The sequence below is a fragment of the Scheffersomyces xylosifermentans genome (assembly GCF_036884685.1).
Source record: "Scheffersomyces xylosifermentans strain CBS 12540 chromosome Unknown RJT20scaffold_1, whole genome shotgun sequence".
NCBI lineage: Eukaryota > Fungi > Ascomycota > Pichiomycetes > Serinales > Debaryomycetaceae > Scheffersomyces > Scheffersomyces xylosifermentans.
This window is the reverse complement of record NW_027042939.1, coordinates 1,497,817-1,515,891: the sequence shown is the minus strand read 5'-3', so window position 1 is coordinate 1,515,891 and position 18,075 is coordinate 1,497,817. Positions and strand designations below refer to the sequence as shown.

Below are 18,075 nucleotides of genomic sequence, written 5' to 3'. Positions count from 1 at the left end.
TGATTGCTTACTCTATGTTGACAGGGTGGTGAAGAGAGGGGATATGGTGGAGAACTGTAACAAAACAGAAGTACTTCTCTCTTGACTGAGATATTTTACTGATTAGTCTGTCAATAATACAGTCTGCCCCCTTGATTTTCATCTTGCTTCTACTTTTGACCCTTTTCTGCGGTTTATTTTGGTTTTTGCAACAATTTTAGAAATAGAGAATTTTTGCAACCTTTTGCAACCTTTTACATTTCCTTTAATACCTACCGTTTATTAATTATTAACACCATTCTAAATAAGAACAATCAAAAAAAGAAAATGTCTTACAACTTGTTACCCAAGTTGACATGGATGGCTTTGGCCTGAGTGTACATAGACAAACCGTACTCTCCCAATTCTCTACCAACACCACTCATCTTCACACCACCGAATGGAATGTGAACGTCGGAATCGTTAGAAGAATTGATCCAGACCATACCAGCTTGGATCTCGGTAGCCAAGTAGTGAGCAACAGTGATATCTTTAGTGAAAATGGCGGCACCTAAACCGTATTGGGTAGAGTTGGCCAAGGTAATGGCTTCATCGTCAGTGGTAAACTTACCTACGGCAACGACAGGTCCGAAGATTTCTTCATTAACAATTCTCATGCCTGGCTTGACGTCAGCAAAGATGGTTGGCTTAATGAAGAATCCCTTAGATAAGTCGCCCTCGGTGTTCTTCTCACCACCCAAGACAACACGAGCACCCTCCTTCTTACCAATGTCAATATAGTTTAAGATCTTGTCGTGCTGAACCTTAGAGACTTGAGGACCGACAACAGCGGATGAGTCAAACATAGTACCTTGCTTGTATTCTTCTTTAACATGTTGAGCGTATTCAGTCAAGAATTGATCGTAGACCTTTTCGTGAACGTAAATTCTGGATGTGGAGGTACAAATTTGGCCTTGGTTGCTCATAATACCAAAAGCGGCCCATTTGACGGCTTGCTCCAAATCAGCGTCTTCACGAATAATTAATGGAGACTTTCCACCACATTCCAAGGTAACAGCCTTCATGTTAGATGCGGCAGCTTGCTGAATGGCTTGACCAGTCACAGTAGATCCGGTGAAAGCAATCTTGTCGACATCCAAGTGAGATGCAAGAGCCTTACCAGCAGTGGCACCGAAACCAGAGATGATGTTTACAACACCAGGTGGAAATCCGACATCCTTGAAGATCTGGGCAACGTACAAAAGAGACAAAGGAGTCAATTCTGAAGTCTTTAAGACAACGACGTTACCAGCGGCCAAAGCTGGTGCTAATTTCCAAGCGGCCATGGCGAGAGGATAGTTCCATGGGATGATTTGACCACAAACACCAAATGGCTCGTGAATGGTGTATGCGAGTTTCTTAGGATCGTTTTGGATGACTTTACCTTGGATCTTGTCAGCCCAGCCGGCGAAGTAACGGAAACAAGAGATACACTCATCAATGTCATAAACAGCGTTAGCCTCCTTGGTCTTACCAGAATCCCAAGCTTCAATGGCACCAATCAAATCTCTCTTTTCTTCAAAAGTATCGGCGATTTTGTTCAACAAGATACCTCTTTCGACACCAGTGACTTTCTTCCATTCCTTGAAAGCAGCTCTGGCGTGCTTGACAGCAATGTCGACGTCCTCGGCCTCAGCAGCGTAAACGACACCATTGACCTCACCAGTAGCAGGATTAATAGATTCCAAAGTCTTACCGGCGACAGACTTGACGAACTCGTTGTTAATGAACAAACCAGCTGGCTGGGTGAACTTGTTGCCGTCTGGCAAGGTTACCTCGAACTCTAATGGGGCAGACATTTCTTGGATGTGGGGTTGAAAAATATGGAATGAGTACTGTTATTCGGGCAAAATTACCTATTTTCAAACAGATATAGAGATAAAGCTGTTCCTATCAAAAATAACACTAGTGAGTTCACTTTATCAGAAACACAGAATAGTCAATTACTCCACTATTTATACTGTTGATCTGGGCAATGTCTGGAGAACGAGGATCCCTTATTTTTTTTTTCAGACACAAATTACATTTAGGCGGCACCGTTCCCGATTGGGACGCTTATCAGGAACCTCCCAGAGGTTGATAAATTTGGATGATGTTTGCGTAGTAGCTTTAGTTTAAATCTAGGGATTTGTTCTGAAAAGTGTAGGAAAGAGCTAGCGGGATCCCTTAGTAGGGTTTACTCGCTAAGATCTGGGAAACAGTGAAATTTCAGAGTTCGAAGATAGGGCATTTACAAAGTGTATAGTTGATAGTAGTGAGACGTCCACTGTAGAAGCCAGTGGCATGGACTTCCCTCAATTGACCTCGAGTACCAATTATTTTCTACACTCGCTAGCTATTGCATTGGAGCTACTGCATTTACACAGAAATTTGTCAATTTCCAGAGCAGACAGCTGGGGGCCGTATGGTTTGGTTTTGCTCTCCATCCTCATAGAGCTATCTGTTGAAGAACTGAGACACTTACAAAAGCGTAGTCTACCGCGCATGGGTACCAATTAGGAAATGTCTGGAATCGCAGTGATTATCCCAATTAGGTATAAGGATGCGTGTTCACGTGGAATCCCTCGTGACTCACTCGGATTAATAATAATACAATTACGGTTATGCTGATAAAGATGGTTGAAAAGGTGAAAAATACGAAGCATGATTATTTAAGGTACCTTGTTAATCACAAATTGCGAAGCGATATCAGAAACAGAGTTATCATAGCCTATATCACTTAATAATAGGACTATTCCCCTAGTATGGGGAGAGCCTCTTATCAACAATTGTCCAATGCGTAATAATGCAATAGGTTACAAAATAGCTGCTACCATTTAACATTTAACGGATCTTCTAAAATTAGGGCCATTCTCTTGCAAATATCCTAAATGCCGTAGTATATTTTTGAAAATCATCATCACTTCAAATAAATAAGAGCAACACTGAAATCTCATCTTTTTTCTCGAAATCCACCCCTTATTTTGGTATAGTCTCATATTTATTTAGCACAGCAAACATAACAAGTCAGATTTGTAAGCGGCACGGCAAAAGTCTCAAGCCTCCGAGAAAATTGTTAGCAGATAGTCGTCATTGTCTCTATATAAGCAAGAAAAGTCTTCATCAGTGTAGTCCCTCTTTATTCAACATACGACTCAGTAGAACAAGACAAAATGGATTTTTCAAACTTTTCAGAGCAAAGCCCTGCTCACAATGACTATCGTAGTGATACGTTCACCACACCATCACTTTCGATGGTTCAAGCTTTAGCCAAGGCAACTTTGGGCGATGCTGTATACAACGAAGATAAGTCCACCATTGAATTGGAGAACAAAGTTGCTGGATTGGCTGGAAAGGAAGCTGGGTTGTATTGTGTTAGTGGTACTCTCTCCAACCAGATCGCTCTAAGAACTAACCTTGTTCAACCTCCATTTAGTGTCTTGTGTGACTTCAGAGGTCATGTCTACGTCCACGAAGCTGGTGGATTGTCCACGCTCTCACAAGCAATGGTTCAACCAATAAAGCCAAAAAACGATCGTTATTTGACCTTGAAGGATGACATATTGCCCAATTTCATTCCAGATGATGGTGAAATACACGGAGCTCCAACAAAAGTTATTTCATTGGAGAATACACTCCACGGGATGATCTTTCCAATTGATGAAATTAAGAAGATCTCTAAATTCTGTAAAGCAAATGATGTGAAATTACATCTTGATGGTGCCAGATTATGGAATGCTTCTGTCGAAACGGGCATTTCAATTAAGGAATACTGTTCTTACTTTGACAGTGTATCCTTGTGTCTCTCTAAGACATTAGGAGCACCAATTGGATCAGTCTTGGTCAGCGACAAAAAGTTCATAAACAAGGCCAATCATTTCAAAAAGCAAAATGGTGGTGGAATCAGACAGAGTGGTTTGTTGGCCGTTATGGCCATTGCTGCTATTGACGAAAACTTGTCGAAGTTAAAGAGAACCCATGAATTGGCTAAGGAAGTGGGAGAATTATGTAAGAAGCATGAAATCTACTTAGAGCATCCTGTTGAAACCAATTTTGTATTTGTGGACTTGAAGAAGAACAAGATCAATCCAAAGACATTGGTCGAATTTGCAAATAAGTACAACATCAAGGCATACTCTGGTAGAATTGCTTTCCACTATCAAATCTCTGACGAGAGTTTTGAAGCTGTGAAGAAGCTTCTTGTTGAACTCAAGGAATATGCCAAGAAGAATCCTTACGAAGGTGACGAGCAATTGACATTCTACAGTAACATAGAAGAGTAAATATTTTTACATTATAAATTAATATCTAGAATGAATACACTACCTTATCTAACATTAAGGTTTTTCAATCAGCATTCTTGACAAGAACACAATGAAATTATACATATTAATGGACTACATTTCACACACTAAACTAGCATAGTGAATTCCACTCTTTAAATCGTAACTATGACTTGTTGGAATAGGACTTGACGGCTATCAAGGTCAGACTAAGAATGACTAAATGTGATATGGTAGCGACGATCTTCCTACATGTAACTTCTGATTACCGACCTTTAACGGACTTGAAGTTGATGAACTTGCAATGTTCTTCAGTATCCAGATTTATTCTTTAGGACACCTCAAGAATGTACTCGAAAGCGTTGATATGACATCTTTGTATTTGCACCTTGACTCTGTAATCGATAAGAGCGACTTATCGACCAAGGATTCGTCATCTGTGATATTACTTTTCACTACTACTATATCAGATTCGCTTGTATCCTTCTTACAGGATGAGTACAACTTCGAGACAGCGTTGAGATTACTTAAAGATTTGAAGCAGCAATTGCGTATACGGTCACTTAAGGATCCTTTTCAACGGTTCAAGCTGTTGATAACTGATCTTTTCACCAAGTTAGTCCTTAATTACTTGAGTAGAAACGACCAGAAATCGCCCTGGAAGAAAGTGCAATTTTCATACAATGACTATGGCAAACCATTATTAAAGGGTCAGGAATTTCAGTTCAATTCCAGCAGCTCCAATAAAGTCATAAGCTTGGCTGTGGAATATTCGAAGCCAAACTCACCTGTGGGAATCGATTTATCCCATTCAGTACAAAGTAGTATATCTCCTACAGATTTTCTCGAACAATTTCATCCAATCTTTGCGGTAACTGAATTGGAGCACTTGAATAGTATCAAGGACATAAATGAGAGATATTTTGCTTTTAATCATTTGTGGACATTGAAGGAGGCATATACTAAGCTTTTAGGAAGTGGTCTAAACATACAATTAGCAGACTTCTCATTCACAATAACTGGCGAGCTGTTCGCTGCTGAATCTTTTAGGCCAAGGCTGCTATTACAACAGTCAGGCTTCATTTCTGAATATAGAATCCCTTGGTATTCCGATATAAGCGTCGATAATAGAGAGCTCATTAATAAGGAAGATAGCTTTGTCAAAGCGTTAGAAAATCAAACTGAATTTTACTGCTTTTCATCAATACTTGAGAAAGGCACGTTGGAAGAATTGCCAGTAATTGTGACAATTATCAACCAGAATAGAGCTGCAAGTATGCGCTATTTTGCGATTGACTTCCTCAGTATCTTGCAACTACAAATTTAACTATCTGTATATACTCAAGCACGGTTGGTTTATCTCAGCATTGTTTCCCAGGCCCTCTCTCTATCTAACTTGCTGTCTGCGATGTACTTCAACTGAGTGCTTAAGAGAACGACAATCAATCTCGGTATTTCTGCCCAGTCATATATTCTTAATTCTGCAGTTGGCATCAACCGTATAAAAGGGTATGATTTCTCCTTGTGTTCTAGTTGAGCAATTAGGTGTGTTCCATAGTACTCCGACTTTGGAATTTTGGAGGAAATGGAAAATATTCCCTTGGTTTTGGTATTTAGTAATTCTTCATCTTCGTCAAATAAAGTCTGTTGATGTGATTCCAATTTATAGAGAGAATAGAGAAAATCATATTCGGTAGCTCTTGGCTTTGTATATATCCATCTATAGATGTTATTGTTGTACTGGAAATCCAAAATTGGTAATACTCTATGTCGCTTCATGATGAAGGAACTTCCATCTTTTAGATTGAATGTATAATTGAAGTATTTTGAGTGGTACTTCTTAATAATATCCAGGTAGTCTTTTTTCTCAAGTTGATTGCCATTGCATACAAATGTCACTACTTTTAGATTGCTACCAAAAGTACCTGTGTTGGCCTCTAGTACGGGTATATCGTCTGAACTAATAGGAGAAATCGCGGCATCTTTCTTTGCAGCTTTCTTCCAATCCAAGAGGCCTCGCATGGACCCACTCGAATTGAGAACGGTTATTTTTCTCAGCATGACATTATTGCATAGAATATAAACGCATGGACGCCGTTCCTGGGTGAAGGAAGGCTCACTTGTAATTTCTGCCAAGTCCAGCATTTTCATAGAAGTGTTGTACTGAGGTGCTACGATTGGGCTGCGGTGCTACGATTGGGCCGAAGCTGCTTCGCTAATACTTTTGCCAATATGAATATGTCTTCAATTACCCAATTGTTGACCAAGAAGTCTTTGACGGGTCGCTCTTCCAATTAATTAACAATTTTTACAGTAAGGATTTACCCACGACCAATAGAAATATTTATATCATATTTACGAGTAAACCCCAGCCCCGTTTCTGCTCTATCTTCTATGACAGTGGCATGCAACTAGAAGTTTTTGAATGCAGGTTCGTCTATTTATCTATTGTATATGTGGCGAAGGACAAACCTTAACCGATTTAACCCCAGCCCCGTTTCTGCTCTATCTTCTATGACAGTGGCATGCAACTAGAAGTTTTTGAATGCAGGTTCGTCTATTTATCTATTGTATATGTGGCGAAGGACAAACCTTAACCGATTTGCAAGGACTATCTCCGGTCATCACCGTAGGTAACGCCACGAATGACATGGTCAAAAAAGAGCAGGTACTCCCATTTCACTGGTATATCGTAACTCATTCAAGTACTTCTTCTTGCTCAATTTGTGATCTTGTACGTATTTAAAGACAAGGGCCAAATATATAACTAGCTCGTCGTTCTGGAGCAATTCGCTATTCGAGTTCCTATTTTTCTTGAATATCTTGAGGTAGGAAGAAGCCCGCAAGTCTTTATGATAATTATCATTCAAATTATGTTCGAATTCGGCTAAGCGCATAGGGCTATCCTTTGGCATGTATTTGGAACTGAACATTCGGTCATCGAATGACTTAAAGCGATTTATAGTATTACTGAGTAAGGGATTTTGTCCAGCCTTAGAGACTTCGCCCCGATTGATTTCATTTTCATTATTGTCAAACAAAGTATGCTGATCCTTGTCTAATTTGTAAAGGACGTACTTGAAGCTGTATTTTCCATCCACTAATTTAGAATTGAAGAAGACCCAGCGGTAGCAGCTATCCTTGTACTTGAAATCCGTGATTGGTAGCAATTTGTGATCTAGCATCACCACAACTTCATGTTCCAGTCCAATTATTTCGTACTTTCTATAGTAGTTGTGCTTTTTTCTCGTAATCAAGACACCCTCTTCAGATACTCTCGTACGCTTCGCAGCAACGAAGTACTTAGACCAGAACCTCTTTTTTGAAGCTTCCATCATTGGGACGCATGCTACATCGTCTTCTTGCCCCCGCAACCAAGGGTCTAGGTTTGTCAATGAAAATACCGTCAACTTATTCGAAGTAAGGTCACTTTTGTGAAACAAGTAAGTCTCTTCGTTTCTGTTTATGCTACTCCCAAGATATTCCTCTGTGATTTTGTCATTGTTTATCGCCTTCAGAATATGTTCTCCAGATACCTTTCTAAAGGGCATTTGGACCTGAGTCGTTACACCCTTGGAATCATTTCCAATTGCAGTGAGGAAATCTTTAGTTTAATATATATCAACATAGCGTGTTCTTTTGCATCAAGATTTACTACTCCCTCGTATCATTCTTCCTGCCGCAGCCAATGCAAGTTTTCCGAAAAATAAATAATTTCTTAGGTACTCGCATATCAATAATTTATATATAGATTTGTGCTGCGGTATTTGGGACTTGCAGCACTTTAAATGAGGCTGTGGCAACAAAATAGAAAGATAAGTCTTGCAACTCTGATATATGTAGCTATCGTATATTTTGCTTGGCTCCTAGCAGATAACGGGTTCAATTTGCAGCCTTCGAATTGGACAGACTGGCTACCATAGATAATATGTCTCACCTCGGTCTTGTCATCGCTACATTATCACGCGCAATAAACGTGAGTGAGCGCAAGTTGGTTCGGATTGTGGGGAAAAAGGTTACCAAATTTTGACATGCCCCAACAGATGATGCATTTAAGTACAAGTTCAATTGATGTATTTTATGGAAAGTATTTTAATTAAAATATTAATCAAATTATAAAACATTAAAAGGACACATAACAACTCTAAATAAACTTAAACTATTTGTTGACACCAAAGGAGTGACAATACAAAACATACACAAGCTAGATTAGATCAATAAAGCACCAACAGCAATGGCAGCGGCAGCGAAACCGTAACCAATAGTTTGTTGGACACCAGCAGAACCAGCAGCAGTAGTTCCGTTACTAGCTCCGGCTCCACCAGCAGATTCGGAAGCTTTCTCAGAGGCTGACTCCTTCTCAGAAGCAGAAGCAGAAGTCTTCTCAGAGCTAGTCTCCTCTTCAGATGCGGAAGCGCCAGTACCAACAGCACCACCAGTCTCTCCAGTTTCCTCAGAACCGGTTTCCTCAGAACCAGTTTCCTCAGACTCATCGGTAGCAGTAGCCCCAGTTTCGTCAGTAGCTTCAGATTCATCAGTACCAGTAGCTTCACTGTCATCAGTAGCCTCAGAGTCATCAGTACCAGTGGCCTCAGAGTCGTCGGTGGCTTCGGAATCATCAGTAGCAGTAGCATCGGAGTCTTCAGTAGCAGTGGCATCGGAGTCATCAGTGGCGTCAGTAGCTTCAGTGTCATCAGTGGCATCAGCAGCGGCGGTATCGTCCGTGACATCAGCGACGTCGGTGTCATCAGTGGCATCAGCAGCGTCGGTGTCATCTGTAGCATCTGCTGCATCTGTAGCGCCGGTATCAGCATTGTCGGTAGCATCAGCAAGAGCATCTCCTGTAGTTCCAGTGGCATCTGCGGTATCATCTTCGGTAGCTCTCTTCACGACAACAGCGTCATTTTGAGCTTCGTTCAAGCCTTGAGCAGTAATGGAAGCAGTTGCGGTCAACAATAAGGTGACGGTGGAAAACTTCATTTTTTAATACGAGTAAGTAATGTTACTATAAGCTTAGGTTTCTAAGTTACTATATATGTAAAAGATTGAAATCTACTTCGACTAGACAGGAGAAATAGACAACGGAAATTGATTGTAATTTATACAGATCCCTCAATTAGAGTACAAGATAATTTTATACAAAATCCCTGGGATGTCCATGTATTTATATATTTTTCCGGAAAACCTTCGTAATAGCCTTGGATGTGGCAAATGCATTTATAAGGTAAGTAGCCTTGGATGTGGCAAATGCATTTATAAGGGAAGTGGGAAATAGCAAACTTAAAATTATTTTAGGAATTTAATAAACGTACTGAAACTACAAAACTGCATCAAATTGTTTCTTTTCCGGGGGAAATAGCAAAGTAATTTTAACATTTTGTTGTTAAACTTTCAGAGGCTGCTTGTGTCGTTTCCGATTTTCAAGAGCTAGTGGTGGCTAAAATGGTCAAAAAAAATCGCAACAATTCCACTCTGGTTAATACTGAAACGCCTGAAAAGCGAGAGTTAGTTCGCGTTGAACACACCTTTTAAGACAATTAAAATATAAAACAAAGGTGGCTTGCTTGCCCAATGGCTAAAGCATAGGATTGTCGAAAAAGGCTTTAACAGATTCAGTCACGGTGTCCAATTAAACTCCAATGCCATCTCAACAGGTGGCATCTAGGACGATTATTCGAATTCCGAGTACAATCTGACGATTTGCCTCAAAGTAGAAGAATTGTCTTCAGGCACGGAAATAATACTCTTGCGACGAAAGATATTGGGTCAAGAGACATTTGTAAAATGTGGAGAACGGACAAGGTATGAAATGAGAGGTGTGGACCACCTAAGTTCCAGGAACCATATCAATGTACACGAACAACAATAGCAAGCAAGGCCAACACTTACATATTAAGGTTTAGTAAGATGGTGTAGTCATCTAAGACGTGCTGGAGTGGGAAGTGAAACGTGTGAGCAAAGTTATGGAGTATGACGAACCGTCTCCAAACTGTGTTTCTTGTCCCCTTTTCTCAACTTCTGGTGAATGCCCAATGCATCCAAATGCCCTATTATGCCAAACTACCATTTTCACACCGTACATGGACTAATCGGTACATAGCGACAATCGGGCTGTATAGCAAATCCACTTCAGTAAACACACTCGATTGCCGAGACCACGTTGTAACCCCGTCTCTCTTTTCAATTTTTTTGCACCCGATCGGAACAACCGCTCCAAGGAAATATTCATATCACAAGTACCAAGGCTCGTAGTCAAGAAAAGCAAGCCATTTCGGCTTACTTAAGCTGACTTATTTTTGGTGCCCACGAGCTAAGAACAGCTCGTATGTGAGAAGTGTGGTATATCTCTCTGCAGGAATATTCTCCAGTTTTCTAGAATTATTCTTAGTATTGACCACAGTTAGGGGTAGGTAGTAAGTCATTGAGGTTATTTTCGATGGTTATGAAGTTATTATTAACTGCATTGGAATAATAACAATCAAATGTGTAGTAAATCATATGGGTTGTGTTATTATTTGAATCATGGTCACGAATGTAATCATGGCAGTGTTGACATATTAGTGGGGGGTTTTTCCATTTTGTTTCCGAGATTATGTAATTACATCCGATTATTCACTTCTGTCATTGAGCCGAGAATCGATCAGGGTTCAAACCACAATTGGGGCGGTAATGAGAACAGACGCCTTTTTGGTAAGGAGGCTATACTATTTTGTCATTTCGACCACCACGAAGCGCATTTTCACTGTTTACTGACAAGCAAACAAGCAAAGGTGGCACGTGAGTAAATGTTGTGAAGGTGGTGAAAGGTTGTGTAGTGCCTGACCACGATATAACCGGTAAGGTTACGATCTTTGACCTTAGGCACAATATGAAACTTGGAAAGCGTGAAGCGAAATGCTTGCTTAAGCGACCCATGTGTCCCCCCTACTTCATAAAGGTTGGAAGCCTGGATTACTTCCCCCTGAGAGAACGATCCACGAAACCAGCATCCAGGAATGCATCGATTGTCATGAAATTGTCACCATGCAACCTTGATGGCTGTCTAGTATTATAAATCTTAATAGTTGCTAAAATATCGGAGATTTGAACCAGTCAAGGTGATGAAAACGGTGGCTCCACACCTCATTCAAGGCTGCATTCTTATCTGAAATTCAGATTGGAGTTTGTGCCTACAATCCAAGAACTGTCAAAGTGTAAATTTTTTGGAATTAAAACTAATATTAGACTAGAAGGACTAATGTTTAAGGACTAATGTTTTGACATCGTTTCAGTTAGATGCCGGTCAAACATTGTAAACAATTAGTTGGTGTTTATTTTACGTCGCAAATGAATATGTGATGGGTTAGTGACAAAATGCACAGATCACATGACACTCCTCACGCTACAATATATTGATACAGGAAATATCAATTGGTGAACACTTTACTCCAGTGACTGTAGCCCTACAATGATCTATGAACAATTTTGTTGTCCAGGCTGGCTCGTATATCGGGCTTGATCGAAACCTGGAAATGTCTCAATTGGCTACATTCGAGGTGGATAAACATGAGAAATTCTTTAATAGGTTTTTGCTATTGTTACCCTCAAAGCTTCAGTCCGAAGATTCAAATAGATTGGCATTGATCTACTTCTCTTTACATGGCTTGGGACTCTTAAAACGGTTGAATTTTTCAAAAGAAGAGTTGATAAAGTATAGTCAATTCATATATAATGACTTTCTTATTGAGAATGAAGAATTTGTGGCCTTTAGGGCAACAAGTGCTTTCAAACAAACGCCCGAATATGACTTTGGTAATCTATCTGCTACTCTTTTTGCATTACTAAATCTTTTGATATTAGAATCCGACTATTCATCCAAATTGAATAACCACAAAGTGATGAAATTTTTAAGTATGTTACAAGTTAAAGAAGGAGAGCATAAAGGATCGTTTGTACCGACATTAAGAGAGGTCAATGGAAAATTTGAACAATATGGAGAATCAGACTTGCGTCTTTGTTACATTGCAGCCAGTATACGTCACCTAATGAGATACGATTCCCTTTCTCCGTCGGAGAGAATCAATGATATCGATACATCTGCATTGACAGAATTCGTATTGAATAGAATAAATTTCTCTGGGGGCTTGAGTGCTATCCTGGATGTCGAAAGCCATTTGGGCTTCACATATTGTGGAATAGGTTGCCTAAGGCTACTCAATTATAAATTCGGACCTGAATTTGATGACACAATTAGTTGGTTAGTACATAGACAAGTCGATTACCCCGCCGAATTGTATAATTTTGATTACGAGTACCATCAGGAGGAAGACATAGGCTCATTCAATGGTCGTGACAACAAGTTTGGAGATACTTGTTACTCATGGTGGTGTACGGGAAGTTTAGCACTAATTGAACCCAAGAATCTTCTGTTAGTTGACCTTGACCGTGCCAAATATTATTTGTTGAATACCACCCAAAATCAATTGCTTGGAGGCTTTAGTAAAGATCCCGATAGCAACCCCGATCCATATCACAGCTTCCTTGCTATAGCTAGCTTAGCACTCTGGCAACAATACGAGGACATTATTATTGAGAACGGCGCTACCACGCGGCATGCTGAACTGAGCTCGGACCCCGAGCCATTTAAGTTTGACGGCATAGACGAGGCGTTAGTCATTACCAAAAAGCTGAAGGAATTCTTCCAACACACCATTCACTACTGAAGCGTGCCTTCTTTGGCCAATCACTAGACCCATCATAGGCTGACCCTTCCAGCTATGTATACTCTTTTACCCCACTATATACACCACCCAATGACTACTTGTAGATTAATTGATGAGAGCGAAAAAATGTATGAGACCGGAAGTACGAGTCCAGGAGTGGGATTTTCCAATGGTAATTGTCATAGAAAATAAGTAGACCAGTAGGACAAATAGTCAGTGAGGTATAGAAAGCGCGACTGGTAGACGGCAGAACATCATTCAAAAGGTGAAATCGCAAAAAAGCGTTGAAATTCCTAAAAGCAATCTGATTTCTCGGTGTCTCGTGGATAACATTTTTATAGCATTTGTAGTAGCATCAGTTTTGTTTTAACCGCAAAGTAGAACTAGACAGAGAACGCTTCACAGGAAAGGACTCTAGTGCATTTCTTCCAATGAGCACTGCCAATGGCAAGGAAGAAGACCTTATGCATAATACTACTGAGAAGCAAGCAAAGGTGGCATCGGTAAAATCGCCTGATGCCTCGGTCCATCTTATATCTGGAGCACTGGCGGGCTTGATCTCAGCTATAACCCTTCAACCTTTCGACTTGTTGAAAACCAGACTCCAACAACAACAGCATGCTTCCCAAACCGAGGTGAGGACTTCTATTGCAAGCGAATTAAAAAAGCTAACTCAAATCAAAGATCTTTGGCGTGGAGCATTGCCGTCGACGTTGAGAACCTCCATAGGAGCGGGTTTATACTTCACTATATTATCCAAGTCAAGAACTGCTTGGGCACAGTATAAGAAGGTATATGGTGGGGAAAGCGAACAGAATTTACGTTCTGCTACGTCAGTTCTTCCCAAGTTAACCCACTTGGAGAACTTGACAATCGGTTTCGTATCGAGAGCCATTGTAGGTTACTTCACGATGCCCATCACAGTATTAAAAACCAGGTTTGAGTCCAATTTGTATAATTACAATTCGATGTACGATGCAGTGACAGGTATTTATAAAGACACAGGCGGCGATGCAACAAAGCAAGGTTCCATTCGTAACTTCTTCAAGGGTTCAGTTGCAACATTGGCCAGAGATTGTCCATACGCCGGTCTTTATGTCCTATTCTACGAAGGGTTCAAAAACGATCTTATAGTTTCGCTTATACCCGTTTCATTGACTGGCAATGAACAGAGATCTTCCATCATCAATTCTACATCAGCTATCTTGGCAGCTTCAGTTTCAACGACAATCACTGCCCCATTTGATGCCATTAAGACTCGTTTACAATTGACGAACGAGACTTCCATAGTCAAAACCACCAAGATTTTGTTAGCAGAAGATGGCGGTTTCCGCAATCTTTTCCGTGGATTGTCTTTGCGTTTTGGTAGAAAGGCATTAAGTGCTGGTATCAGTTGGTGTATTTATGAAGAGATGATCAAGAGCAACTTTTCGCAGGATCTTTTCATGAATAAGGAGAGGTTAACATGAGGAGGGTGAACAACCGAATTCATGCCCATAGGAGTAATGAAGTTTATTCCAGGGTGTTGGTCATTAAAATGAGAGAGGGACTTTCAGTCGTCCTTTACCTGTTTAAATCCATAAAAGCTAATCTACAATCACGAGTCATGACCCATATCAAATATCTATAATCTATACATTTTCTTGTACATAGCTTAGTGTAACAGTTCATTAAGTTACTCATATATAGCATTTTTTTAAAAAAGAGAAATATAACACTTACCAGTCATATTTCCCAAATAAGCTGTACCATTCTTACAATGACTTACCAGAATATCACCACCACCACCACCACCACCATCACAATCACCCACTACCAACTTACTCAGATCTCCCATTTGCACCCTAACAGAATATCCTGCACCACTTCCCTCAACCATTCATCTTTTCATCTTTTGCATTATTTCTCCTGCACAACCCCTCCTTTCTCCTCGAACCTCGGCCACCGCCTGTTTTCGCGGGCGACTCACTGTGCACCTCCACTTTCCAGAACTTCTCCAGCGAGGAAAAAACCTTGTGGTACCAAAAATCTGGAGTTGATCAGAGAGCATTCTTTCTTCTTGTGGTAGACAGAGGACAGAGGACCACAGTAGACTGTCGATTCATCACTAATATATAAGTGGAAATTAGTGTACATTTAGCGTACTCGTGTCACAGGTTTGACATCGGATATTCTGCATAGTTTACTGGCCACAAGATGAACGAGGATCTCATCAATAGCGCCGTGGCGTTCTTGAGAGACCCGAACGTCGCTGGATCGCCCTTGACCAAAAAGATCGAGTTTTTGGAAGCAAAGGGTCTTAGCCAAGAAGACGTTGAAGAAGCTTTAAGAAGAGTCAATGAACCGAACCACTCCAGTTCCGCTTCAACGACTTCCGTCAGCTCGAGTCCAACTACTCTCTCCGCAGTACCATCGAACTTGCCTCCAATTGATTACTACAACGCCCCACCAGCAATTCCAGAAAGATCATGGAAAGATTATTTTATTATGGCTACGGCTACTGCCGGTGTGTCTTATGGTTTATATCAAGTCGTGAGCCGCTACTTAATTCCTTCGATTATTCCACCAAGCCAGTCATCTATAGAAAAAGACAAGGAAACTATCGAAGAGGAATTCATTAAGATAGACAAGATATTAGAACAATTGAGTGCTGATCAGGAACTGATCAAACTGGACAACGAAGCAAAATTGAAAGAGATCGATGTCGTCATAGACAATGTCAATGATTTCTTGAGCAAATACAACAAGGATAAATTGAAATTCGATGACGATCTTCGTTTGATGAAGTTGGAGATCGACAATTTGAGCAACAGCATTGAGAAGAACATGAACTTAACAAAGGAAAACATCAAAGAAGAACTTTCCGAAATCAACGAGGAATTACAATCATTAAAGAACTTAATTAAAGCCAGAGGTGGAAGCAGTTCAGCCCAGGCTAACGGAGCAGGTCCTGATAGGAAAATCCCACCTGTCTCGTCTATTCCTTCAGCATCTGAGATCTTAAAGAAAGCAAGGGCTAAGGCGGTAGCCGCAGCAGCTGCCTCTGAGGCTCCAAAGCCAGAGGCTAAGTCTATTCCAGTAGAGGTTGTTGAGCCAGTACCAGAACCATTTACAACGAAGCCTGAAATTCTATCTACTGAGAGCGTGAAGCCAGAAGTACAAGCCCCTAGCTCCGGAACTACAATTGGGAATATAACAGCCGCCGGAATCCCAGCTTGGCAGGTACAACATAAGCAAAAGGAACTTCAGGGCGAGACATCGAACGAGAAAGGGAAACCTGAGACTGAAGCTGCTCCAGTTCAACCAGGCATTCCCTCTTGGCAATCTAATGCCAGCATCGCTTCGGCTGTAGATGACAATAATGAGGAGTTAAAGAAGAAAATCTCATCCGTGGGTGTTCCATCATGGCAATTGAATAGCACCACTCCAGCTGCTAATTCCAGTGCTGCTGCAGATGAAAAGAATGATGGTATTCCTAGTTGGCAAAAGAGTGCATAACCTTGTTGATCTCTCGGCAAATATACGGAAGTGTAATGTATATTGGAATTCAATTCCTTTTGGTAATGTTAGAACGAACGATATAATATATTTATAGTTAAAGAACATGTAGCTGCTTGGATCTATGTGATTACTGTCTACATGGAATCGGAAGCGTTTTCTAATCATTGCAGTGGTAAATCAATCTAACTAGTTGTAAATCAATGAATCTAGCTATGAATCAGTGTAACTATTCAGTCTTCCACTATATTTTCATCTTTTTTCTCGCCTTACAGTCAAGTTTTTGTTCTTCTCAGCGCCCTCCCGAGAACTCACTAATGGAGCTTTGAGAGCTCTCCAAAAAACGTAAAACAATTTTAAACCACCTAAGAGAATTCCAAACCACTCAAGAGTTCCCTTCTTATTTTCCCCTGAATAGTACGACATGATAGGTACCGCCGGAAGCAGTCGTGGTTTTGGCAGCTCTTGGCGAAAGCTACTTCAGAACACTGTATTGACGCAAAAATTAGGTTGCAAATTTAAAAAAAAACGTCGCAGAAATCGTCCCTACTTCCCCTTCCTCTGCGCTACCATCGTCATATTTCTGATTTTACTAGCCTACGCTTGCGCTTGGGGAACTTTAGTACTACTATACAAGTTAGACTTAGTCCAGGTAAAGCCACCACCCCATGAACATATATATATCTTATCAGGTGACAGAAAGTATAAGGCAGAATATCTAAAATTTTTGTGTAATAGTTTATACAACCCCACCAACAAGTATTTAGCATACTCTCCCACTTCCCGAAAGTCCTACCCATTCACTATTTCCCAACCCTCTTAGAATACGTACTCCCTCCAGACCCACTCTCGTTCTACCTTCCCTACCTCCACTCCTCTCTCCACTTTCCATGAGAGCTTCTGCACTTAATGTTCCAGCGCGTCCAACGAAAAAATGCGTAGAAATCGACGATTCCATAAAACTTTTCATAAAACAGTTACTGAGGAGTTCTTTAGAGGTATTTGCATTCCAACACAGCCAGGCCAATAGCATCGGTGTATATATTAAATTATATACAACCAACAAACCACCAGCGCGAGTGTGTTGTTTGATCACTTTTGTATTTACAACTTGCATCGCCGGCCATTTTTCTACGAATCTTGCAATTCTTGGTCATTTTCGTCTGTGGGAATAGTCCATAAGCGCTCCGTATCAGCTATACCGCCCGGGAGCTAGGTACGTCCTATCGACTACGTTATCCAGGAAGCGTTTTCAGGCCGTTGCACCAGCAAAGTCGACGTCGAGACGCCTTTCTGTCCAAAGAGATAAAGAATCTTGTCGTTGGCACTATTTTACACGTAGTACAGTATAAGTACTATCTACATTCGTTTCAGTCCACAACTAAGGACACACATATCTATTCCTAACATCAGGTATAAACAACTATAACACTCTTTCTTGAGTTGTTCTTTTTCTATTGAAGGCGTTGTTTGGTTTTTCATTGATTCATTTCCAGCCTTTTTGTTCGTTCATTTAGCCTTCTGCAGCAAAGGAGCATAATATCTTTATCATCCCAACTAGGCTACGTGTGATCCTGATAGCTTAAATTGTCACA

At 40.6% G+C, this 18,075-nt stretch overlaps 9 protein-coding genes across 9 annotated transcripts; 5 read left to right on the top strand and 4 right to left on the bottom strand. All coding sequences in view use genetic code 12, as the record gives it.

The window, feature by feature from the left end:
* Nucleotides 1-241: 241 nt before the first annotated feature.
* Nucleotides 242-2,016, bottom strand: RJT20DRAFT_124216 (uncharacterized protein). Its single transcript, XM_064916176.1, has one exon. The coding sequence runs from the start codon at nt 1,815-1,817 to the stop codon at nt 312-314; it is 1,506 nt and encodes a 501-aa protein (XP_064777118.1). The 5' UTR covers nt 1,818-2,016; the 3' UTR covers nt 242-311.
* A 1,154-nt stretch (nt 2,017-3,170) lies between these two features.
* RJT20DRAFT_143685 (threonine aldolase) lies at nt 3,171-4,280 on the top strand (the record flags this gene model as incomplete). Its single annotated transcript, XM_064918675.1, has 1 exon — nt 3,171-4,280. The coding sequence occupies one exon, from the start codon at nt 3,171-3,173 to the stop codon at nt 4,278-4,280; it is 1,110 nt and encodes a 369-aa protein (XP_064777117.1).
* A 152-nt stretch (nt 4,281-4,432) lies between these two features.
* Nucleotides 4,433-5,622, top strand: LYS5 (holo-[acyl-carrier-protein] synthase). The gene has a single exon (XM_064915837.1). It carries the CDS (start codon nt 4,585-4,587, stop codon nt 5,605-5,607), a length of 1,023 nt encoding a protein of 340 aa, XP_064777116.1. The 5' UTR covers nt 4,433-4,584; the 3' UTR covers nt 5,608-5,622.
* RJT20DRAFT_11657 (uncharacterized protein) lies at nt 5,623-6,683 on the bottom strand. Its single transcript, XM_064915838.1, has one exon. It carries the CDS (start codon nt 6,429-6,431, stop codon nt 5,637-5,639), a length of 795 nt encoding a protein of 264 aa, XP_064777115.1. The 5' UTR covers nt 6,432-6,683; the 3' UTR covers nt 5,623-5,636.
* On the bottom strand, nt 6,684-8,059 carry RJT20DRAFT_11658 (uncharacterized protein). Its single transcript, XM_064915839.1, has one exon. It carries the CDS (start codon nt 7,829-7,831, stop codon nt 6,935-6,937), a length of 897 nt encoding a protein of 298 aa, XP_064777114.1. The 5' UTR covers nt 7,832-8,059; the 3' UTR covers nt 6,684-6,934.
* A 40-nt stretch (nt 8,060-8,099) lies between these two features.
* On the bottom strand, nt 8,100-9,546 carry PGA39 (Pga39p). The gene has a single exon (XM_064916175.1). It carries the CDS (start codon nt 9,258-9,260, stop codon nt 8,490-8,492), a length of 771 nt encoding a protein of 256 aa, XP_064777113.1. The 5' UTR covers nt 9,261-9,546; the 3' UTR covers nt 8,100-8,489.
* A 2,245-nt stretch (nt 9,547-11,791) lies between these two features.
* Nucleotides 11,792-12,982, top strand: CDC43 (protein geranylgeranyltransferase type I subunit; the record flags this gene model as incomplete). Its single annotated transcript, XM_064920243.1, has 1 exon — nt 11,792-12,982. One exon carries the CDS (start codon nt 11,792-11,794, stop codon nt 12,980-12,982), a length of 1,191 nt encoding a protein of 396 aa, XP_064777112.1.
* A 215-nt stretch (nt 12,983-13,197) lies between these two features.
* RJT20DRAFT_11648 (uncharacterized protein) lies at nt 13,198-14,740 on the top strand. The gene has a single exon (XM_064915834.1). The coding sequence runs from the start codon at nt 13,414-13,416 to the stop codon at nt 14,449-14,451; it is 1,038 nt and encodes a 345-aa protein (XP_064777111.1). The 5' UTR covers nt 13,198-13,413; the 3' UTR covers nt 14,452-14,740.
* A 1-nt stretch (nt 14,741) lies between these two features.
* On the top strand, nt 14,742-16,697 carry PEX14 (Pex14p). Its single transcript, XM_064915832.1, has one exon. The coding sequence runs from the start codon at nt 15,179-15,181 to the stop codon at nt 16,478-16,480; it is 1,302 nt and encodes a 433-aa protein (XP_064777110.1). The 5' UTR covers nt 14,742-15,178; the 3' UTR covers nt 16,481-16,697.
* The last annotated feature ends 1,378 nt before the right edge of the window (nt 16,698-18,075 follow it).